The following is a 21,395-nucleotide window of genomic DNA, read 5'->3' on the forward strand; positions in this document are numbered from 1 at the left end:
GATAATTACAAAAAAAATTTAACCAAAAAAAAAAAAAAAAGATAATTACAAATTGGTGAAAAAAGTCCTTCAAGACTTTTATGTTTGCATAAGACTTTATAAATTACAAATTGGTGCATGATATACTATTATAAATTTAAAGGGCAAAGATGAAACTGTCACAATTCATTGTTTTATAAATATTTGGGTAAAAGCAAAAAAAACAAAAAGTCATCTCAACTTTCCCCATTTTATAAAAAATCATTCTAAAACTTTTATTTTTGCACAAAACTCCTTTATAATATCTCAAAAATATACAGATAACCCCCCATTTGAACCATAACAATAATAATGAAATTAAAATTAAAATTATTTTTTACTAAGGAGATTTTTTATTTTTTATTTTGCAATCAACCCTGATATTTTACAGTCAGGCAATGAAATCCTAATATTTTAATTAGCCAGTACTTCATAATTTGATCCACATAATTGTTCACTTTCCTGAAAAACACACAAGTCCCAAAAGGTCACAAAAATGGGAGGCATAAGAAAAGTCACATAAAGTAAAACTAATTTGAAAAAATAAAATAAAATAAAAGATCATGCCGACAACATCCATGAATAAGCCAACAAACCCTAAATTCCAGATCAAACCAAACAAACACGATCCAATTGTTTTAAGAAAACACCAGAAACACCACATGTACGTTTTCTACAAATTTTTCAACAAAATACAATTAACAAAAATATATATATATATTGTTGCTAGCCAACTAATACATAAATTGCATAAATGATGCCCGGAATATATCCCAACAATGTCAGCAGCAAATCAATCCAGAACTCCACCTGCATTTTCATCACAATTTAACCACAAAATATTAATATTAATATAATCATCACTAAATAAATAAATAAATATAATATAAAAAATTAATAAAAATTCTAAGATAATATTACTCCACAGCCATAACGAAGGAAGACCCCAACAGGTGGTAGAAGTATTGCTAGGATCACTTCCAAGAACGTCTCTGAACCCATCACCGACCGATGCTGATCTTACTGCTAATTCTAGTGAGAGAAAGTTGTGATGATTCTAGAGAGAGAATATTGTGGGCGAATGGATCAGATTTGGTGTGGAGGAGGTGTTTATGAGAGAGAAGTAGGGGGGACAGGTGTCAGCTAATGAGATGCTAAGCACTCGAAGCAGACCACGTTGGGCTCTGTGTTATTACACGTGGAGTGGTTTGACGATGTTGCCCTGTCCCCTTGACTCGTGCATGCATGGAAGACCTGTGTAATCAATCACCACCGTCCATTTTGTTACTTTTATGTATCATCGTTTAGACTAATATTGAAAATAATAAAAACTAATATCCAAATATTAATTCAATTAACAAAATGTTTATTTTTAAATAACTGCTTTTGCTAGTTACTTGAAAATAGATTTTATTTTTTATTTTTGAGTAACCAATCAAACAAACTTATAATGATGTTTTGTTTGGTGTTTTTCACTAATTCTCTTATTTGCAACTGTTTTGATTTGAAATTGAACGTTAAAATGCTGGAGAGAGTTTTTGTTTTCCTTAATTTATTTTTCATGGATAGGTTGTAATAAATCACATGAGAGAAGCTTCCTACATCTGATTGGTACAAGAAAGAACACATATTTAACACAAGAACAGAAATCAGATTCCTCTATTATGTCAAACATAGCATATATAAGAACATTAAGGACTGTAAACAAAACCACATCAAGCTTGTGATTAACCAAATCAATGGAATCCAACAACATAATTTCAAATAGTGACTAATAAAGAACCATTGCAAACACAGATGCAATCAAAACATTGTATCACATATCAACTAGAAATCCTGGCATACATCAAATATATATCCAACAAACTAACATGCTCCCAATAAGTTGCAAATTAAGACATAAAAAGCTATACAAGAAAAGAATTGAAGAACTACTCTTGAAATACCTCACACCATTTTTTCCCTAATGGATTTGAAAAACTATAAGGAGATGGGTTGTTCTTGCTAGCCATGTACACATATATAGCCCCACTTGGGCCACTTCTTTCTCTAGATTTTTCTACTCTTATAAAAAATAAACAAATAAAAATCTATCAATTTATTTTTTTTCAGTTCTAGATTGTACACAATTTTTTTTTTTTTTTGGTATGCCATCCGGCCCATCCCTGAAAAATATCTAACTTAAGAGTTTACAAGAAATTGGGTAATATGTCAAGAATTTTCTAAGAAATTTTCTAGAATATTGCATCAAGTCTTTAGCCAAAAAAAAAAAAAATCAAGACCCTTCATGAAAATGGGAAACTAGTTCCTTCGGTTTTGCGGGTTGTTAATGTAAACATTTGCCAATGATCACTTCAAATTTTGGTGTTACTCCCTCATTATGATCTTGCAAATACAAATCCTTTTCATATATTTCTTGAAAGTAAATATGATTTTGAAGGAAAAAAAAACGATAGAACAAAGTTATTTTTCTAACCTTTGAGGAATGCATTACGAGTAATATATTTATGTATTATAAATATGGTACTCTAGATTGAAAGTCACTTGTTACTTTAACAAAGGATAATTTGGCCATCACACAATGATTCGATGTTAAAATGCAAGGGAAAGTTTCAATTACTTTTCTTTCATTTAAGTTTCATTTGACATGTGCTGATATTGATATTCAAATTTGTATCCAGTCATACATATTTGAAACCATACTGCTTTGAAATTATTCATAACATATCAATTTTTTTGACTCAAATTTATATCATCAAATTTATGACAATGGTATTGTAACAGAGAAACTAAAGCAAATTTTTGAATTTTTCAAAATAAATTTTTGTTACCAAATTTGATTTAGATTTCTATCCAAAACACTTTTACAACAAAAATATACCGTATACCAAACGAGCCCTAAACATTCATGATATGTTTCGACCATTCATACTATAGTTTCTTTAACAGGTGTTGGTGTTTACTTGGTTCTGGACTTACTGTGAATCTAAAAATCCATATGGTTCATAGTTTTCATTTATTATTAGTTTGTTACGATCCGGAAGTAATGCTTCAATTACGAAACTCGATCAAAAAATTAATCATTCAGCCCCTCACTCTCTTTTTGTGCGATTTCCAGTGTTTTTCTCTCTACCCACCCACAAGCAACAAGGGTTAAAAAAAAAAAAAAAAAAAAAAAACCGGCTTATCCAACTAATCGTGAGGTCAAAAGCAGGTCGAAACGGGATGTGCTCATTTATCTTTCAAAAGAAAAAAAAAAAAAACGTGATGACAACGATTTCATTTAGTTACCTTCCGAAGAAGGAACAAAAAAAAATGATTTCATTTAGTTCTTTATTTCGTAGATGCGGAACAATTTCAGAAGGAATCCACAATTTCCAATAACACCAAATATTGAAAATAATAAAACTTAGATATCTGAAGTCACAACTCATGGGTAAAATAAAAGAAAGTTCCTCAGCATACCAAACCCATCACACTGGTAATGTCAGCAGCAAGAAAGCAATAATTTGAAAACCATGGGACCAAATTAAAACGGCACATCCATCTATCATTGTATTGATAACGCAACCAAAACAAATGGCACACTGCATCAGATCATTTCAACTTATAGCAATTATGTATTGGGTCTAAATGAAACTAAAAATTACTAGTTTACAAGAATACTAACTACATATATAACACCAAGAACCTTGTCGATAAAATTTAGCAATTACCTGCCCCATTTTTTCAGCACCAAGATGACAATTGAAGAATTGAAATCAGAAATCAAGCACAAAAGATCATGAACCAACCATAACAATAGTGCATGCCCTATCTCCTTTAAAGTGTAAAGCAATGATAATCAAACAAATTACCATGATATGAGATGTGAATACATCCAACATGACAACCCTACACCATGTACATAAGCAGAATGACCAAGTCCATCCGACTTCTCAATTGAGATCTTTCCTATGAGCTTTTCCAGATGTTTATATACGATCCAGAAAGGTCATTGTTCTTTCTTTTACTCCAAAGATTCACCTAAAATATAAAAGCATCTTAATCATTTTAAAACGGAGAAGGGTCAAATTGTAACTTGTAAGCGAACCAAAATAATAGTGTAAATCCTTACCAAAAGCATGATAAGATAAAATAAAATAAAAATTATGAATTGTTTTTCCCCCAGAAGTTTTAACTTGCACAGATTTTTTCATGCAGGAGCATTCCACTGTGGGACTGCAATGCTTGGATGATACCAAAAATTATATAACTTGAGAATAGATTCGTGGAAAACAGCTATTAACCATCCAAACCCTGCTTCATTGGGTTTAAGTGCGGTCACATCACCATCCAATCTTCCTTTCCCAATCAATATTCATCTTGAGCCTAGTCCAGACAAGCAAGCAATGCAATGATCAAGCCAACGAGACTAGATTTCTTTCCTGAGAAAAATGGAGGAAAAGAAAATGAAATGAAATTATGAGCTCCACCTCCACGGCTCTTATTCAGTCATTTTAGTTTCGTACGAAGCAAAACTCAACCCATATATGGTAGTTCTATTAGGATCACTCTAGAGAAGCCTTTGCTTTCTTGGATCCTAAATAACAAAAAACAAAGATTCAAAACTCCAGTTTCGTTAATTTCCTAAACTTAATCGACAGTTACAAAAAGTATAACGAATATAGAAGGGGGTGGGGCTGCCAAGTGCTAGCAGGCTTCTTCTACAGTTGCAAGAGACTCCCTATCAAACATAACGACAAAAATAAGCCACAGATCCTCCAGGAATCAAGTTACCACCTAAACTACCATCAGTGTTGTTGAGCCTGGTGACAAAAAAGCCAATACAAATTCATTTTTTTGTAAGGACATTTTCGGATTTGCTTGAGTTGTAGACATCAATTAGTTCATGTCTTGTATCAAATGTCCTGACATTAAGATATGTATGAATATTTAGAAATTTTCTTTAGAAATATCATAGTAATTTTTCCTTTTTCTACCCACAAAGAACTAATATACGAGGAAATTGCAACTAGTATACATGGTTTTCCATAAGATATAACTCATGGACTCAAATTTTCATTTGCTAAGAGTTAAGGGAAAAACATAAATATTCTACTGGAAATAAAATTATTCCACACCATGTTCCAATTAAATCAATCACATCCACTCTCAAATCATCATGAAGAAGAAACTCAAGTAAAAAAAAAAAGATGAATTAGAAGGATAGGAATAAAAAACCTACTCTAACAAAGCAGGTCTACATATCTCTTTTGAATCTGAACAACAAAGAGCTCAGAACCACTGCTTGTGAACAGCTCTCTTCAACTGAAGGTGCACCTACAGTTCCTAGAAGCCTTAGTCTTTTTAAATTTTTTCCATTTTTTTTGGGGCAAACGCACTTTGCCTCACTAAGGGCTTGAAACCTCAAACTCCCTTTTGGGGAGGTGGAAGTCATACCACCTAGACCAAGGGCCCGGTAATCCTAGAAGCCTATATCTTAAAAGAAGATTTTGAGAAAACATGGAGCCTCATTCTTGTTACCTTGTACCATGTACTGAAGGTATCAAAGTTATTTCAAATCTACGATCTGGTGCAACTGCCGTGTGCCACTTCACTAATTTACTTACTTAAAAAAGATTACCCCCCATATAAAAGATTCCAAACCTTCCACAACATAATCAAATATCAAGGAGAGGGTTGCCAACCAAGTGAAGTGATTCTAAAAGCCCCAATAATCTTTTGTGTGTTATATTGGTCTCAGACTTCCGTTCACACTATTGTAACGTAGCAGCTGCTTGGAACGAGTCTATTCAACAAGTGAGACAACTTCTCTTTGCATTTATTAGAGCCTAGTTTGCTGTAAGCTTCCCTCTGCACCCTTCCTATGATCAAGTTATTTCCCATTCTAGTTTCTATGCTCAAATGTCTATCTTTTCCATCCACTTAAAGATTCAAAGCACACTAGAAGCGAACATATACACACACACACAATTATATTTGAATACAACAGCCCATTTTCCCTACACATGTATTTATCTAAATTTCAATAAATATATTTGAGAGAAAAAATCCAATGAAATTAACAAGTAAAATATATTTCAAAAACTCAATAATCAAATACCAAGGCATTCTTTCCATTGCAATTCGTCAAGCTAAGAAATATAACCACCATGAGCATAAACAAGCATTCCACAGTTAAGAGGAGGGAAAAAAAAAAAAAAAAAAGTAAATTCCAGATTAAAGTATTTCAATTTACTCAATGACCCACCCTAAAATCAGCATCATAAGGTCCATAACCACACCTAACCAAATGCGAAAACACTTACCACTATCTCTACCTCTGAATATTGAGCATAGCTTTGGCTTCAACCTGCTCCTCCAAGAGATCCTCACTTGCATACTTGCTCAAAAGCTCCATCTTCTTCTTCTCAACCACCATCCTCTCAATCTCCTTCTGGTCCGGCAACGGCACGTGCACCACAAACTCGCTCTCCTTCTCCCTCTCCTCAATCTCCTTCGCCATCCTCTCCTCCTCCACCACATCCTCCTCCCCCTCACGCAATATATCCGCCGCATTCACATTCACACTCGCCTCCTCCCCACTCTTCACCGCCCTCTTCGCCTCCCTCTTCACCTCCTCCACTGCCATCCACTCCGCCACCACTGCCGCCCTCATCCTCTCCTCCGCCGGCCCCTCCAGCTTCACCAATATCCCATCCTCATCATCCCTATACCCATAATAACTCGCATCAATCCGCTTATATATATCATACCTCGTCCTCCTCTTCCTCAACTCCGGTGGCTTGTCGAACAATTCCCTCACTCCGGGCAACTTCTTCGCCGCACCAAAGTACCGATACCCCGGTCCACGGCCGCTAGGGTTTGGAACGTCGACGATGTTGCCTTCCAAATCGGTCATCTTGGCAGACTGTTTGGAGTAATTAGGGCCACCGAGCTCGACAATTCGGCGCTCCCAGTGACTCTTTTCGCGGATGAGTTTGTTAATCTCGTCGTTGAGGTCTCGGAGGCGGTGTTCGCCCAAACCCTCGTTCTGGATTTCGGCGACTTTGCGGCCGATCTCGCGCATGATCTGCTGACGCCACTTGTCGGCCTCGGCAAGGTCTCGGCACTCTGAGGCCAAGAAGGGGCGGCGTTCTTTGGGCTTCTTCTTCTCTTCGTTCTTCATGGTGATGAATCGATTGAGCATCGACTGAGCTTTCTCTTCGTTTCGAGCCATCTTTCGGATTGTTGGTGGAGGATGCCGGTCGTCGTTGAGATATGGAGAGAGAAAATAGATGAGAACCGATATCGGTGGGTGATCGCCGAGGAGTGTCAGACTGGTGCGGCGGCTAGGTTTGGCGCCGTTTCGTAGGCGAATGAAACTGGGAACGCAAGTGGAGAACAGATCGTGGGATATAATGAGACTGGAAGCTCGCTCTGTTTGGAACCAAATCTTTTGGTATTTGGATTTAAAATTGGATTGGAATTTCATGGGAATTGGGTGTAGTCATGGGCTTGAGATAGCCGGTTTTTTCATTTTTTAATATTTTCTATTTTAGGGACACTTGTCCCATTGTTTTTGCGCCGGTAAGTACAAAAATCCTACTCAACGGTTAATAGAAAGTTAAAATGGTTAATATGTAAACATGATCTTTCTACTGTAAGTAGAAAAAAAGTGCATGCTTACCTTTTATGTAACGCAAAAATAATGTGACAAGTCTCTCTAAAATAAAAAATAATAAAAATTAAAAAAATTAAATGCTTACTAGATTTTGATCATATTGGGTTTAATTTAAAAATAAAATATACTTGTCAAATTATAATATTATTTTATTGAAGAATTTTAACTTAAAATGATTTTTTTCTAACAAGATTTCCTTCTCATTCACTACAAAAAGAGTAGCGGCCCCGGGGGGTTAGAGGAATTTGAAAATTTTAGGGGGTCATTATTTAAAATTATCATATAAGTATATGTATATAACAAAAATATGTATCTATGTATAATAGGTTAGAGCAACGGCGGGGCACATGCCCCCTCTGGACCTTAATTAGTTACGCACCTATGTGTAATTAGGACACCCATACCTCCATGAAGGCTCGGACCTCGAAGAGGTCAGTTTGTACCAATTGGACTATGGCACATTTGGTAGAAAAAAATAAAAAAAGGAAAAAAAGCTCACAAACATAGTCACAAACAACAATGAGGGATGTTAGCCCTAAGCTCTTTTAATGAATGAGCCTAAAATTTCTGGTTGAGCTCAATTCATTTTAAACAAATTTTGTAGGTTTTGTTTGTTTGAGCTTAAGTTCATTTACAAAAATCGGAAGCACGTTTGGGAATGATGTTGTAAGTATTTTTATTTTTGGCCCGTGTTTCACTACTGTTATGGTTTTGGGCCACGAATAGTTGTCAAAATAAGAAGAAATTTTTTTTTTTGATATTTTGGTTTTGGACCACTGTTCACGAAGTGTTTTAATACTGTGTAAAATAAAATAAGGCCGCACCAAACATACTTTTGTTGCCAAAATCAGTATTGTAGTAGCCCAAAAATAAAAACAATAAAAACAAAATGCATGCCAAACAGGCGCCTAAGAGAATGTCCAGATTTATTTGTTTCTTTTTTCTAACAAAGAACTCCCACAATATTTTTGGAGGGACTTAAATGTTTCATGTTTTAAAGCAGAAGAGATACCACTATGTCACATATCTTGGTTTAAAAAAATTATTTTTTGTAGGCCCCATTTGGTGGAGTTTTCAATTTTTAAAATTCCTTCCATTGAATCGGATTTGACGAAGCTGAAAGGAATTTAAAACTAAAAAATTGTTTGGTGGGTAAATTTTTTGAAACTCTTTTAACTATTAACATAATTTAACTTGACAATTATATCCTTAATAAATCATGAATAATAGCAAAGAGTTGAATTGGGATGTACAAAAAAAGGAAGAAAAAAAAAACCATAATTAAAGTAATTGAGTTAAATTATCAATGATGCACCAACAATTAATTGCCGTAGTGACGTTCTAGGTATACAAATTTAATCCAATCTTCATGCTAGAAGTTTTTTTTTTTCGTTTACTACATGACAGAAGTTGAAAGAGATGGAAAAAGAAAATGAAGGAAAAATAAAATGAATGAGAGATATGGAAGCAAAAATATCTCATTTTTATTCTTATTTATAACTATATCACTTTAACAGCGAACGGGTAACCTTCAATATATATATATATATATATATATATATATATATATATATATATATATATATATACATTATATGTATACAATAGCGTTCAATTTCTCCCTGGTGAGCAGGGAGTAATATACTCACTTGTACTTATAGCCTTAGGATCTAATTGAAACGATAGTTATTTTAGGTAATTGTCTTTCTTTTAATTAGCCAATAATTATTAAATGACTATTGGATACTTTTTTAAAAATAATAATAATAATTTTTTTTAATTTGATTAAACTTTAACTATGTCCCTTTCCACCACTGTCCATCCGTCACCACCACCCACCTCCCCCAACCACACCACAACACTGCCATATCCATCACCCCCATATTGTCACCGACCACCACCACACACACCAATAATTATAAGGACGTCAATTAATTTGTAGATTTGATAATTCTTAGTCAAAATTAGCCACCAAATCTGTCTGGGTGGAGGTGGTGGCGAGGTAGAGGTGATAGTGGCAGTGGGGTGATGACAGTTCATGGTTAAATATTTTTTTTTCTTTAAGAATGTATCAAATATAGTCATTTCATAATTAATGGCTAATTAAAATAATGTTAATTTCCTAAAATAATTATTTTTCCCGGTAGTCGTTAGATTAGATCCTAAGATTATGAGTAAGAGCGAGTATATTGCTCCCTACTCACCAGGGAGCAATTGAACACTACTGTGTATGTGTGTGTGTGTATATATATATACATTTTTGAGGGAGAAATAAAAGTTATTTAGAATTTTACATCAGGTTGAATTTTGGACGAGAGTTCATAAATCTTGGAACTCTTCTGACTTTGAAGTCAAATAGGAGTTAATAGTAATTTTTGCTGCAACTCCTCAATCTATTTGTTCTTCCTTTGTTAAATCGTTTTTCAATAATATTTTTTTTAAATAAAGTTCTGTGAAATTTTGTTCAACATTATTTTTTATTTTTTTGGTTAGAGAACGAACGAAGAAGATGGTACAAAAAGAGAGATAAAATTTGCAATGAAATTCAGAAATAAAAATAGATTAAATAATGGACAATATAGGATTTTCATATTTATTACTTAAAAAAGTGTGTAGCTTGCGGGAAGTCGATCAGGAAGCATGTTTTATTGGTTTTAATCAATCGGACTTCTAAATCACTGAGACTTTTTAAAAGTCCGTTTTCAGAAATTTTACCAAATGCTCTTTATTATTGGTAAAAGACTTTTTAGGCCTTAAAGTCCGTTACGAGGGTACAGGCCCGTAGTCTTTTAAAAATATTTTGCTTTTAGAGGGTTTTCGAAATTGTTTTCAAATAATTAAACAAAGTAAGTCCAATGATTCTTTCCTAATTGTTTCAGCTATCAAATCAAATAATGAAACGAAAATATTTATTTCATTTCTTTTCATTCCATTCTATTCTTTCACACCAGATTGAAACCAGTTAATTACCATAAACAATAGCTTTCTTGTGACCATGATTTATTTCTTCTTGGCTTTAAAAAAGTTGATCCAAATAGTTGAAAATATGTTTTATTCAGCTAAATTTTCTTTTCTTGGGTGTGAAAAATTCACTGAGGGAACAGTTCAAGCAAATGTTAAGAACAATAATATATCTATTTCTAGTGCCTGTCTTTTTGATAGGTCATAAATTTACAACAGAAGAAAGGTAAATCTAATAGAATTACCACTCAAAACTCTTTATCAGGAGAGAAACTACCTTGTGCAATCATAATACATATCTTCAAGGACTGGTTAATCGTAGCAAATGACATAAATAATAAAATATTCCACAAGCAAATGTTAGGTATGTATCCAACCTGACCCTCCCAGATCCCTGGATTCATAAAAACAACACTGGGTAATAATCTTCAGCTTCTACTACTATTTTCTTTTCTTTTTTTCTTTTTTTAAATAACTACAATATCATAGACACTAACAAAATTTCTCTGCATGCTCTAGCCAATGTTGACCACAAGGAGCATTAACTTCCACCACTGCAACTCATTGTGTGAATAAGTTGCTTGATTTTCAGTACCAGTCTCTCCCCTAATCACCTTCTTCATCATCATCACATTCCAACTATTTCCACCGAAGCCAATATCAAACCATGTACGAAATTCGTGCGGATTTTCCGCTTGCTTTTTGTTTTTCTTGCTTCATAAGCCCTATAAATTCCCCAAAAGCTGCATAATAAATACATTGAGTTAGCACTAAGGAGAATAAAATTTCTTTACATGTTCCAGTGACCTAATAATGAACATTAAACATAATATATGAACCGACATAGGACCAAATTTCTTGTTTGCCTTTTGGTAGTTAAGAATTTCCTTCACACAGAGCATACACCAGTGCACGCCAAGCAAAGGGAGAAAAAAAAACACGTTCCACGTATAAATGTTGACCTTAGATTTAAAAATACATGTTTATGTCTACTTTCAAGCATAAAATAGCCCCTAACGTCCTTTTGATCAAGTATTTGGCCAAAGGAAACTGAGAGCCAGCTCACTAAATAAATCTATTAGTAGTTAATGTCTTGCTGAACTGAAAGCCATCATCTTGGCTCCTAGAAAAGCTATAGGAGTCGTACTCCCAGTCATGATCTCGTCTTCTTAGCTGTTCAATAAAAGAAAATTTTAAGATCTACATTTAGGTTTCCATTTTTTGCTTCGGATTTCATTGCAAGACTTTACTCTAATCAGTGAGTGCATCATATCAATAATATGTGACATTTGATGGTGCATATGTATGTGTACACGTAAAAAGAGCCCCATTACCAGGATCCGAATCATGAGGTCCTGGAGATGCTTCAGGGTGGTACTGAAGAGACATGAGCTTTAGTTGAGGGAACGCAAGACCAGCACAGCTTCCATCATTGAGATTGACATGGGTAACTTCCACACCCTCGGGAAGTGATGTAGGGTCAACAGCATAGTTGTGATTCTGCCACAAAAAAATGAATAGTTGGACATCTCACTGAATTTCAAGAAATTATGTGCGGTACATTCAAGATTTTACTATAAATGTATGTCAATATGAAGGTAGAAAAAAGGAGAATGTCAAAAGAAGCTTCAGATTATTGGAATCAAGAGGGTAAACCAGGAAGAAACCATATAAATGTGTCTGTAACTTGGCAAGTTTTTCTTTTCTTTTCTTTCTTCTTCTTCTTCTCTTTATTTTTTTTTTTTTTTTCCTTCCTTTTTTTTTTTTTTGGGGAGAGAGTCCAAAGAAAAGAATTTGCCCAAAACAAATTAACAAACTGTAAGATTATTTAAAACCTTGTAGTTGAGTATACATACACACAGACTAAATTGAATAAAGCGTATGTCAAGCATATATATTTCTTAGAAAAAAGTTTTAGTTTAACAAAAAGTCACATTTGCCAAAATTCATAATCAACAAGAAGTCGGACACATGATATTCAGACATGGGCATGGGATACTGGTCAGTAGTAAGATAAGCCATGTTACATGCGCTCTTGAAAATAAGTGTGAAGTACCCGAGTCGGACACATGAATACTCAGACATGCGTATTGGATTTATGTCCAAAAAGTATGGTTGGGCTTGCATCTACAATAATTCAAGTTTATTAGACGTTTGTACTTGAATGTCTTCTATTAGGTTCCTTCTGATGCATCATTGCTTTAAAACAAGGGGGGTGAAAAACAAAAAACAAGAACAAAAACAAAAACAATATTTTTTCTAGAATATAAACAAAAATTATATAATAATATGACTATGAATATTTGAATATGTTAGTGTGATGATGTCTTTTGGTTTGGAGATTTCACTAATCAAAAGCTTAGACAAACACCTGACCCAACACTCATACCCAAGCCATTGTAACATAGCCCACAAGTGCAAAAAAATGGTAACATACATATAATTGTTTATATAAATATACATTTTTTTATAATCACATAATTTGTTCTAGTCATCATCAACAACAACAACAACAAAAAAAAGAGAACCTAAAATGATGGTAATAACAAAAATAGTGATTTCTAATTATTTTTCAAGTTAAAGAAACCATTAAAGAATTATAGACTCACACAAAAGAAGATTAAGAAAAGAATCTGAAAGACGTAGTGAGAATGCAAGAAAGATGACGACAGTGATGATGTGATATAATTGTTTATATAAATATACATTTTTTTATAATCACATAATTTGTTCTAGTCATCATCAACAACAACAACAACAACAAAAAAGAGAACCTAAAATGATGGTAATAACAAAAATAGTGATTTCTAATTATTTTTCAAGTTAAAGAAACCATTAAAGAATTATAGACTCGCACAAAAGAAGATTAAGAAAAGAATCTGAAAGACGTAGTGAGAATGCAAGAAAGATGACGACAGTGATGATGTGATATAATTGTTTATATAAATATACATTTTTTTATAATCACATAATTTGTTCTAGTCATCATCAACAACAACAACAACAACAAAAAAGAGAACCTAAAATGATGGTAATAACAAAAATAGTGATTTCTATTTATTTTTCAAGTTAAAGAAACCATTAAAGAATTATAGACTCACACAAAAGAAGATTAAGAAAAGAATCTGAAAGACGTAGTGAGAATGCAAGAAAGATGACGACAGTGATGATGTGATATAATTGTTTATATAAATATACATTTTTTTATAATCACATAATTTGTTCTAGTCATCATCAACAACAACAACAACAACAAAAAAGAGAACCTAAAATGATGGTAATAACAAAAATAGTGATTTCTAATTATTTTTCAAGTTAAAGAAACCATTAAAGAATTATAGACTCACGCAAAAGAAGATTAAGAAAAGAATCTGAAAGACATAGTGAGAATGCAAGAAAGATGACGACAGTGATGATGTGATAGCAAAGGACTGAGGGCTCTCCCTTCCTTTTTAAGGTCTGTCTTTCCTGGTGGCCTGACTACCAGGTTCTCACCAAAGAGAGCACCAAATAAAAATAAAAAATAAAAAGCCCTAATCTAATGAGATGTCTACTGGAAAGAAGAAGAAAAAGGACCACCCTTCGTTACCAAAGTTCTAATAAAACCCAAATTAAAGATGCAACGATATCAACAACATTTGAGAAAATTGTAGCATCATATATAAATTTCTTCTGATTTAATTAACAATTAGGAAACTATGCTAGAATAGGATATGGAATTATTGTTGGAAATTTAAAACATTTGTTGAAGCAGTCTTTAAATATTGAAGGGGTTGATTCAAGAAATACAACTGGTTTGGTGGTGGTAGTAGGGAGAGGTCCCCCATTCCATGGTCTCTGCCTGGAGGAATCTCGGACTTGTGCATGGATATATACATATATATATTCCCTGGCAAAGAAGGATGCATAGATGAAATCATAAAATTGTATAAATAGAGTTTCTCAAGTAAACACACCTGAGCACTGATCTCAACAGTGTTCTTCCTAATGTTACGGACCGGATGATTTCCTCCATGGTGACCAAATTTCATTTTAAAGGTTTTACCACCCAATGCCTGACCAAGCAACTGATGCCCCATGCAAATTCCAAAAACAGGAACCTTTCCAATTATATTCTTGACTGTTTCAACAGCGTAAGGAACAGCAGATGGATCTCCTGGGCCATTGCTGAATATGACTCCATCCGGCTTCATCTTTAGAGTCTCTGATGCTGGCCATGTTGAAGGGACAACAGTGATTTTACATCCATAGGATGCCAAACGCCTCAGTATATTATACTTGATACCGAAATCATATGCAATAACCTTTATTCAAGCACAAATAAGGATGGGTGAATTCCCAAATTGTAAGTATATTTCTTGTAGTTCCAATACAAAATCAACAAAATAATACTAACATGGAAAGTCTCTCCATCTCTCTCCTTAGAATTAAAATCCCACTCTGGATCTGTTTTATCACTCCAGCCATAAGGGGCTTTGCAGGAGACACCACTTATTAAGTCCACACCTGTAATATTACCGCAAGAAAAACAAGGATGACTATTCTCTACAGTGTACTAAATTTCCAAATACCCTAACAAGCTGGAACAAATCCTTACCAACAATGTCCCAAGTACGAGACATTTCCAAAAGTTCGTCGTCTGATTTGGCTTCTTCTGTGCTGAGTACACCTATAAGGCTTCCATCTTGTCTTATTCGCCGGGTAATTGCACGAGTATCAACATCATCTATTGCATAATGGAACAGCAATGAGCCAAGGGAAGGTCAGAAGCTATTCACAGGCTAAAGTTACAAATACACCAATGATTTCTTTGAAGTAAAGCATTCTCTATGATGCAAATTATAACTCACATATCCCCATAATGTTCCTTTCTGCTAAATAATCACCAAGTGTTTTTGTGCATCTCCAATTTGAAGTACTGAAAGACATTCGGATACATAAAAATATTTGCAATTCTAAAAAGATTCAACTGGAAAACAAGCACATTAATAAAGCCACATGGATGGAAGCAACATACCTGATACTTAAACTTCTGATTACCAAACCACCAAGGAAGCACTGTCTAGATTCTTCATCATCTGATATGCAAGGCAACCTAATTTAGATTCCACATAGTTTGCAACACATAACTTGTAAAACTATGAATGAAAATTATTTACCCACCAAAATTAACACCGGTATTGCCAATATGTGGGTTTGTCATCAAGACAAACTGGCCAGCATAACTGGGGTCTGTAAGAATCTCTTGATACCTGCAGTATGAAACAATAAATCATACATGATATATGATCAGGCAAAACCTGTCAACTCATCAAGCCTTTTTTTTTGTTCACCTCTATCTCCCAGTAAATGTAAACTTTTGGTGGACACAGCTGGTATGTTTTCTTCGCTGTAGTATTAATGGTTTTCCTTTCTACTGGAAGAAAGAAACAAACGAATAAAATAATCACCAAACCAAATTTTATCCCCACTGAACCAGCAGGATCAGTTTGGTAACTTTGGTTCCCATATTCTTGAGCTGTTGATAGTTATAAAGTTCCCTGATGAAGCACAAACGACTCTAATGCTCCGTTTGGTTGGAGGGATGGAAAAATGAATGGAAGGGAGAAGGGGAGAGATGGATGAGGCATCCCTAGGGACGTGAAGGTGTCTCCCTCACTTTTTGTTTCGTTGGATGGAATGGATAGTAGAAAGGATAGATAGAGTGACACTTTTTTTTTTTTGTTTGGTTGGAAGGAAGGGAAAGAGAGTTTTTAATTTTTTTTCACTGTTATACCCTTATTAATGAGTAGGGTTTTAAAAAATAAACTTTTAGGAAGGTTAAAAATGGAAATTATATTTTGTTGGTTATTATCATTCTTTCTCTCTCCTCTTCCCCCCAATTTTGGGCGGATAGAAAAGTACAAAGGAAGGAGGGATACAACATCCCTCCTTGTTTCCCCCCTCTTCCCTTCCCTCAAATCAAACACAATTTTTTTTTTTTATCCCCCCTCTCATCCTTCCCTCCAACCAAACATACGTTAAGTCAAAAAAAAAATAAAAAATTAAAAAATAAAAATAAAAAATTCGGAGGCAGAAGTGCATAAATTGAATGGTGCAGGTTGCATTATAGAGCAGGATTTATGTGCAACCTAACACAACAACTCTACAAGATATCAGCTGCACAGGGAGGAACCATGACACAACTCTACAAGATATTAGCCGCGCAGAGAGGAACCATATGGAATAGGTTTCAAAATGACTTGTATTAAAAATACACCTATAGAATTGCACTGTCTTAATTAATAGGAAGGCTTGATTACATTTTAGTTTTTCTTCTTTAGGTCTTAAACTTCTTAATAATATAAAATAGTTTTACCAAACACCCTTGCTACCCAAGCGAACATGAGCAGAATCCACAACCAGGAATATGTTTCACTTCCGCTCTACATTACAATATTAGCAACCTCTTCCTATTTGCCTCCTTATATTTCTCTTCTATAGAACAAGAAGAGAATCTTAACTGAAACTTGATAGAGCATAGAACCCCTGACCCCATACCTTTTTACATTTACTTATTCAATTCTTTTTTTATTTATATTCTTTTGAGCAGGGAACAGATCTAACCCAGCTGCTGAAATTAACAGAAAACATGGGCATTTTTAATATATGTTTTCTTGATCATCTTCCATTCTTCCTTAATAAAAATAAATATAATATCTATTTTGTTCAAACTAGCTCATCACATATCAACTCCTGAGTAAGTGATATAACAAACCTACTCCCAACATATTATTAAACACTTGCCAACATGACCCATGCAACTGCATGCACTCAATACCAGCTTTGGCACTTAATAAACAAGGCCAACTTTATTTTTAGTAAATGTGACCAATATGCTAACATTTATATTGTAATCCTATGAAATTAACCACTCTCTCCATTATTTGATAGCTTATGATGCATTAATGCCCAGACACAAATGTTATATGTGCTTGTGATAAGGCCAACCTTTTCATTATACTATGTCTGTATCTCCAGCTTAAGACATTTGAGTGACTAACACCTCACATCCATGTCGGCATGTCCTATTGCAATAATCATGCACTAGTCCTCATATCATATGCAGCATGTCACACTGGCTGAACGCAATCACAGGTGCAATGTGCACGACACGATGTCTCACAGATGGTAACATAATTTTTTTCAGATCAGAACATAAACCACAAATAACTGATGGATTATAGAGACAAGTTTCCGGAGGGATCTCAATATATTCAGAATAAAATATGCCAACATTGTCTAAGGATTCCAATTAACATGGGAAGTCAATGAAAGAATAAGCTGTGGTCAATTTAGAATCCATAGTGTATAAAATCAAATAAGAAGAGCATTAGACACTCAAACAATGAAAATGCCAATATCCCAGCTGGGCCATCTCCACCCCTTTTTTGGTCTTACATGGAGAACAGAACACAAAATTATGATATGAAGAGAAGAATTTAAGTTCACGAATTATACATATAAAGCAACTAAAATCATCTCACCCCGTTAAAGATGTATTGAAAACCACTTCACCAACTTGGGTTCCAGAAGCACCAAATGATTTCGCCCTCCAAATAGAACCATCTTCCAGGACAAGTCTGGCATCTGCTAACTTCCAAGGTCTTTCCCCCAAACCTAAGGCTCATCCAGAAAACTTTGTATCAACACAAAGAGATGGAGAGAGCCAAGGAGATCAAAACTAAAATTGCAAAAAAGAACCATGTATCTGCAAGAAGAATCAAACACTGCACTACCACTTATCTAATAACAGAAATAAAGAGATAAAGTCATTAAGTAATGAACACACTAGCTTCCTCTGCCATGAAGTGGCATAGAGCTGATGTGTAAGGATGCAATTTTTATGCAAAGCATGCCTAAGATGATTTGTGGCAGCCACATTTCCGTTCTTAAAGGAACCCAAATCAAAACCAATTATTACAAACTGTCCAAAGGAATGAAAAGCAGGTCATGTAGCTGAAATATGCTCTGCTGGACTAGATCACCCTAAGTTTGATGCATCAAATGGTATAAGAATCCAATGAATGTGAGACATGCAACAGAGGTAGGAAAGATGACTCCCATTTATTTGATCCCTAGTGGAAGATAACATTTAGTTTTTTATCCTTAACATAAGAAACCCCATATGCCAATGTCACAATGATGAAGATACTCTGTTAAAGTTCAACAATATAAAACTAAATCAAAACCTTAGGTAACATGTTACCTACTCCCCAATCTAGACTGCTCAACTAGTGGCTTACCAGTTATGTATCTTATTCAACTAAGTATAACATTGAAATCAAACTAAAATCTGCAATGTCTAAAATCCATCACGATCAGTGAATAAGCATATCACGTTTATTTTTCATATAACCCATGTCATTAGGTATCCCCTTTAGATTCTTGCTTATAATAAGCACCCAAGCAATTAGTAATTTATCTTTGTTTCCCAAGTTGCTTTGACACCATGATGTACTAAATGTTACCACAGATTTTGATTTTCTGAATGTTGAATCACCTGTACATTTGCACACAAATATCTCTTAATTACATTTGTAAGAGATACATGAAAATAAAAGCAAACACGGGTAACAGATAACCTAAATATTATTTAAAAAAAAAAAAAAAAAAAAAAAAAAACAGTTCCATCCTTGACTCTTAAAAATTGGGGCAGGTATTAGAGTTCCAGACCTGGTCTCTGGCCATGCCTCATATCTCCTCTCTGCTCAGGCCACGGAAACATTTCATGCTCCTCAGTGGGGTTTATCTCATGATATTTATCATGTTAGCAGACATAGTGACTCAAACCTTCCTATATCTCTGGTGACAATGGACACTTCTCTATCAGCCCTTATGCACAGTTGTATTTGATAGAGGTGCCATTTACACTTGATCTCCCTTGTGCCAGTCTTAATCAACTGAATCTGTTGTCTGTATAGTTGTTGCCTGTAATATATGGTGTGCCTTGCCTCCTTCCCTTTTTCTTTTTTGACTTTTTGTGGCTATTTGTACTACTGTATTCCTTGTTTTATAGCAATGGAGTTCTTCTTATATGTGTATGCGTGTACAACTATATATATCTATATATAAACTGTGGCGGTCCAACATTCCAAAAAAATGCAAATATTAGAGGCAAAAAGAATACAGCTCAACAAAGTCTTTTTCCAACTATTTGAGATAGCTGCATGAATCTTATTTTGTCGCTCTACTCTATATAGGGTCTAGTCTCAATTAAACCACAAATATTTGTTTATGTTCATTTGACATTTTTTCATTGGCCAAAAGAACAAAACGTTTTAAAAAACACAAGAAGCAAAACCCAAATAGCTCCCTACTTTCTAGGACATGCCTTCGTGGAAGGAATAGGTATATAGACTCCATTAGATTCCTACTCTTTTTTCAGTTGCAAAATCAATTCAACAATTATATTACATTTAATTCAGAAATGAGGGGGAATTTTTTTTTTTTTTTAAAAGAAAAAAAAAAAAAAAAAATTAGTTAAAAGAAAAAAGAGGAAAATAACAACAAAAAAATATGTGGATCATAAAAAATAAAAAGAAAACAATCATTTGAAAATTGAAACAGTAAAGAAAAAAACCTAAATTGCAAACCACCAGGCCCTAAGTCTTTGAGAGATGCCAAGCTACAAGGCAACACAGAATAGGTGATCAATTATACAGTTATCAACTGTTCTTGTTTTGTAGCACAGTCAGCTCAAACTGAACATTCCATTCAATTTCCAATATCATGAGCCAATCAATTTACTCTCAGCTCCTTTAATTTCAACTCTTAGTTTCCACAATAAATGAAGTGCAAATTTCATATTTTTGAGCCCCTTGTTTCTTGATGAGTAATTACAGTTAACTTGAGGAAAATTATTACACAGCTCCAATTAACTTTAAATATCAGTACACCTGAAATTCACTCTTGCCTAAAAAAATTTCTCAATATAAGCAAATGGAGGTTTCACTTCATTGATTACACGAATTCTAGATACAAAAGCAATAACAATATATCATACAGATAAAGAAAGCATTTTTACTGAGGAAATTATGGAGAATAAATTAATATTCCTTCAAACTATTGCTCTATAAGCACAAACACCAGGGAGAGAAAGAGGTGTACTAAATATATACACATATTCAGAGAAATTAACAAATGAAGTAATGAATCCATACATTTATATAGTTATATACACACACGAGAGATAGAGAGAGTGAGGAAAAGGTGTGTGAGTGTTACCAAGGGCAGCACCGTCCATGGAGGGAGAAGCAGAGTAGCACCTGACGTTTGAAACCCTAAATTTGGGTGATTTCGAAGCGATGCCAGTTGATACGATGCCAGTTGATAATGGATGATTTCTCACCCAAAAATCCATGGCTTTGGTCGCCATCTTCGCTTTGCTCACTCTCTCAACTTGGCTTTTGGAGGTTTGGTTTCTGAGACGCAGGGCATAACATATGTACGACGACCTATATGAACTGAGAGTGGTGATGTTAATATGTTATCACGTGTCAAACTCACGTGATCATTATATATATATATTTAAGTTTGTAAAAATAATAATAATTCAATTTAGGTGTTCTCTCTTTATTAGTGAGGTATTTCACAAAAAAAAAATAAAAATAAGTTATATTTAAATTTGCTTTACTAAAGAAATGATTTGATCACTCGTAAAGATTATAAAATAATTGATTTTCTTTACTTTTTTTTTTTTTTTTTTCAA

At 34.1% G+C, this 21,395-nt stretch overlaps 3 protein-coding genes across 7 annotated transcripts; all 3 read right to left on the bottom strand.

The window, feature by feature from the left end:
• Window positions 1-601: 601 nt before the first annotated feature.
• On the bottom strand, window positions 602-1,130 carry LOC132311958 (low temperature-induced protein lt101.2-like). The gene is made up of 2 exons (XM_059810137.1): window positions 940-1,130; window positions 602-828 (listed from the first exon to the last, which is right to left on the bottom strand). The coding sequence occupies exons 1-2, from the start codon at window positions 1,018-1,020 to the stop codon at window positions 745-747; spliced, it is 165 nt and encodes a 54-aa protein (XP_059666120.1). The 5' UTR covers window positions 1,021-1,130; the 3' UTR covers window positions 602-744.
• Window positions 1,131-3,613: 2,483 nt separating this feature from the next.
• Window positions 3,614-7,528, bottom strand: LOC132311959 (uncharacterized). Of its 4 annotated transcripts, XR_009483142.1 has the most exons (3): window positions 6,330-7,527; window positions 4,136-4,445; window positions 3,614-4,044 (listed from the first exon to the last, which is right to left on the bottom strand). XR_009483142.1 is itself a non-coding variant. In XM_059810139.1 (2 exons), the coding sequence occupies exon 1, from the start codon at window positions 7,493-7,495 to the stop codon at window positions 6,338-6,340; it is 1,158 nt and encodes a 385-aa protein (XP_059666122.1). In that variant the 5' UTR covers window positions 7,496-7,528; the 3' UTR covers window positions 3,614-4,044; window positions 6,330-6,337. The 4 variants fall into 4 exon arrangements, 3 of the variants coding, with proteins under 3 accessions (XP_059666122.1, XP_059666121.1, XP_059666123.1); XM_059810139.1 differs by lacking the exon at window positions 4,136-4,445 and having other exon boundaries at window positions 6,330-7,528; XM_059810138.1 differs by lacking the exon at window positions 3,614-4,044 and having other exon boundaries at window positions 4,070-4,445.
• A 3,426-nt stretch (window positions 7,529-10,954) lies between these two features.
• LOC132311961 (carbamoyl-phosphate synthase small chain, chloroplastic-like) lies at window positions 10,955-21,138 on the bottom strand. Of its 2 annotated transcripts, none has more exons than XM_059810141.1 (10): window positions 20,912-21,136; window positions 18,172-18,304; window positions 15,809-15,897; window positions 15,663-15,723; window positions 15,496-15,563; window positions 15,243-15,371; window positions 15,042-15,151; window positions 14,602-14,949; window positions 11,980-12,145; window positions 10,955-11,388 (listed from the first exon to the last, which is right to left on the bottom strand). In XM_059810141.1, the coding sequence occupies exons 1-10, from the start codon at window positions 21,060-21,062 to the stop codon at window positions 11,306-11,308; spliced, it is 1,338 nt and encodes a 445-aa protein (XP_059666124.1). In that variant the 5' UTR covers window positions 21,063-21,136; the 3' UTR covers window positions 10,955-11,305. The 2 variants fall into 2 exon arrangements, with proteins under 2 accessions (XP_059666124.1, XP_059666125.1); XM_059810142.1 differs by lacking the exon at window positions 10,955-11,388 and adding an exon at window positions 11,443-11,818 and having other exon boundaries at window positions 20,912-21,138.
• Between the last annotated feature and the right edge of the window lie 257 nt (window positions 21,139-21,395).

This window comes from Cornus florida, unplaced genomic scaffold, assembly GCF_030987335.1.
Source record: "Cornus florida cultivar Cherokee Brave unplaced genomic scaffold, ASM3098733v1 CherokeeBrave_3.0.0_Hap2_Chr06, whole genome shotgun sequence".
Classification (NCBI taxonomy): Eukaryota; Viridiplantae; Streptophyta; class Magnoliopsida; order Cornales; family Cornaceae; genus Cornus; species Cornus florida.

Bases quoted from the DNA above. Each gene is read 5' to 3' on its own strand.
- LOC132311958 (XM_059810137.1), bottom strand. From the start codon at position 1,020: ATGGGTTCAGAGACGTTCTTGGAAGTGATCCTAGCAATACTTCTACCA. The intron at 829-939 runs GTAATATTATCT...ATGAAAATGCAG, and splicing joins TCCTTCGTTATGGCTGTGGA to GTGGAGTTCTGGATTGATTT.
- LOC132311961 (XM_059810141.1), bottom strand. From the start codon at position 21,062: ATGGCGACCAAAGCCATGGATTTTTGGGTGAGAAATCATCCATTATCA. The intron at 15,898-18,171 runs GTGAGATGATTT...TTCATACTGCAG, and splicing joins TTCAATACATCTTTAACGGG to GTATCAAGAGATTCTTACAG. The intron at 15,564-15,662 runs GTATGTTGCTTC...AATGTCTTTCAG, and splicing joins ATCAGAAGTTTAAGTATCAG to TACTTCAAATTGGAGATGCA.
- LOC132311959 (XM_059810139.1), bottom strand. From the start codon at position 7,495: ATGAAATTCCAATCCAATTTTAAATCCAAATACCAAAAGATTTGGTTC.